This window comes from Herpailurus yagouaroundi, unplaced genomic scaffold (assembly GCF_014898765.1).
Source record: "Herpailurus yagouaroundi ecotype Mexico unplaced genomic scaffold, PumYag 61272, whole genome shotgun sequence".
NCBI classification, from domain to species: domain Eukaryota; kingdom Metazoa; phylum Chordata; class Mammalia; order Carnivora; family Felidae; genus Herpailurus; species Herpailurus yagouaroundi.
Genome location: NW_024415726.1, coordinates 1 through 2,717, shown reverse-complemented (window position 1 = coordinate 2,717; position 2,717 = coordinate 1). Strand labels below are relative to the sequence as shown.

The window sequence follows — 2,717 nt, the reverse complement described above, 5'->3', positions numbered from 1 at the left end:
GGCAGGAACTGGTTCTCTTTGGGATTTTGGCTGGGGGATGGGCGGGGAAGATGGCGCTGGCGAGCGCCTTTGTTCCCCACCAAACTGAGCTCTGTCGTCCGGGGGCTCAGCAGCTTTCCTTCCCTTTGTCCTCCAGCCTTCCCGCTTTCTGAGCAGAGCTGTTAACTTATGACCTCCCAGCCGCTAAGTCGCGCTTGCTGTCAGAACACAGTCCGTCAGGCCCCTCCGCTTTTTGCAAGCCAGACTCAGGGGCTCTTTTTGGCCGGGGAGCCGCCCCTCCACCCCGGCTCCCTCCCGCCAGTCCGTGGAGCGCGCACCGCCTTGCCGCCCTTCCTACCCTCTTCCGTGGGCCTCTCGTCTGCGCTTGGCTCCGGCGACTCTGTTCTGCTAATCCTCTGGTGGTTTTCTGGGTTATTTAGGCAGGTGTAGGTGGAATCTAAGTGATCAGCAGGACGCGCGGTGAGCCCAGCGTCCTCCTACGCCGCCATCTTCCCTTCTCGTCCAGAAAGTTAATCTTAATAACAAACTCATGTGAATCATGGGATGCAGAAAACTGATTGCATATGAAATAATTATCAACTGAATGCAGAGTCTGTTGGACATTATCACTGGATAAAGCAAGGGGTTACATATGGCTACATAGCGGTCATAGCCTATCACTACCAGAAGGAAACATTCTGTAGTTGCACTGGAAGGAAAAAAGTAAAATTGGGTGATGCACTCTGCTAGGGATATCATTGCAGTCTTGTCTAAGAAATTGACTAGCATCTTGGGAGTTACAGAGGTTGAAGTACAAGCATCGGCAAAGGCTAAACCACCAAGGAACAAGTACATAGGCATGTAAAGATGGGCATCCTTCCAAATAAGAGCCATCAGTCCAACATTGCCCACCATGGTGATGATGTAGATGACCAAGAACATGAGGAAAAAGAGGAACTGCAGCCATGATCTCTCTGTAAGTCCTGTGAGAACAAACTCAGTGACCAGAGTCTTGTTTCCTTCTGACATGTCCACACTTGATGACGGTAATGAGAAAATATGTATCAAAGACAATCACTAAAGGTAACATAAAGTAGTGGCACTTTATTTGCACATTAAATTGTACCTTAGTGTTGTTTTCCATTTAATTAATAGTTTTTAAAGTTTAACTTTTAGCCTGTAGTAAATCTGTTTACAAATTCTTTAAGTATCTGATCCTAAAATTGGAAAAACCTGAAATAAAAGCAAATTTTGAGGCAATATTAAAACCATGTGAAGGGCTTTTGCAAGTGGAAGAAATACCATTGCCAAAACCATTGCATGAGAGAGAGAAATAGACTATCAATTTAACATAGGTATAACCATGTAATTTTATTGCAAAGAAAAATCCATAAACAAAGAGAAAGGACAAAAATATGTTGGGAAAATGTTTGGAACATATTCTGCATACATGGGTTTAATACATATAAAACACACACATACACACACACAACCTCTTACAGCTAGGTTCATGCAAGTTAAATAACCCAGTGGAACTAATGGGAAGAAAGTATGAGCAGACCTGTTTACGGAAGAGTAAGTCAACGTGACTGATAAATATATGAAGCAATGCTCATCCTCCATAAAATTAGAAATATTATTTAAATTGATACATCATTTTCACTAGTTAGAAAGGAGATAAGCTACAAAGCAAAATGAGAGATAATATCTGATGACAGGAAAGTGAGAAAGGAAGCATTTCCTACTATAACTGGTGAAAATGTAAATTGTAACAGCCTTTTATATCTGACATTATCTGTCAAAATTAGAAACTTATATAAACTTTGATCACCAGTCTTTGTCATGGGTATATATTCTAGAAATAATATCATTCACATACAAGAATAAAGTACAAGCATTGTAATTAATGTTTTAGTACATGAAGACAAGGACTGGAAACAAAGACAACTCCCAACTAAAAAAAACCAAATTGAATAGTTGAATAAATTATAGTGCAGTCTTACTGTGGAGCACTATTCAAACATAAAAGAAATGTGTTTGAGCTGCACCAGTTAACAATGGAAGCTTTTATTAATGTATTAAGTGAGGGAATCAAAATATAAAGAAATTTAAATTTTATGGGCCCATTTATATAATTTAAAAAATTATGCATATAAAATTTTTAAAAATGTGTGCATATAAATAAATATGATATGCATGTGGATAAATATACCAACTTTCTTAAAAAATTTTTTTAATGTTCATTCATTTTCGAGAGAGAGAGTGAGACAGAGCATGAGTAGGGGAAGGCCAGAGAGGGAGGGAGACACAGAATTGGAAGCAGGCTCCAGGCTCTGAGCTGTCAGCACAGAGCCTGACATGGGGCTCCAACCACAACCTTGAAATCATGACCTGAGCCGAAGTCAGACACCTAACTGACTGAGACACCCATGCACCCCGAAATATACCAACTTTCTAACATAGATTTTTCTGTGCAGGAGTAGATGTAGCATTAGGAATAGAGAAAACAGAAGAGAGAGATACTTACTTCATCACACCCCCCCCACACACACCAAAGTTCATGACAAAAACATGATATATATCATAAGCCCTTTTCTATGTAATTTTATTGTGTGTGTGTGTGTGTGTGTGTGTGTGTGCCTAGAAAGATATATAAAAGGATGGTCACAAGTATGTTAATAAAAAAGAAAAAGAAAATGCTATTGTAACCTTGAAAGAAGAGTCTTTGGCACTGAAAA

At 39.8% G+C, this 2,717-nt stretch overlaps 1 protein-coding gene across 1 annotated transcript; it reads right to left on the bottom strand.

The window, feature by feature from the left end:
- Positions 1-480: 480 nt before the first annotated feature.
- Positions 481-1,015, bottom strand: LOC121024211 (olfactory receptor 5AC2-like; the record flags this gene model as incomplete). Its single annotated transcript, XM_040466480.1, has 1 exon — positions 481-1,015. A coding segment is annotated over one exon (535 nt), but the record flags the coding sequence as incomplete, so codon positions are not given.
- Between the last annotated feature and the right edge of the window lie 1,702 nt (positions 1,016-2,717).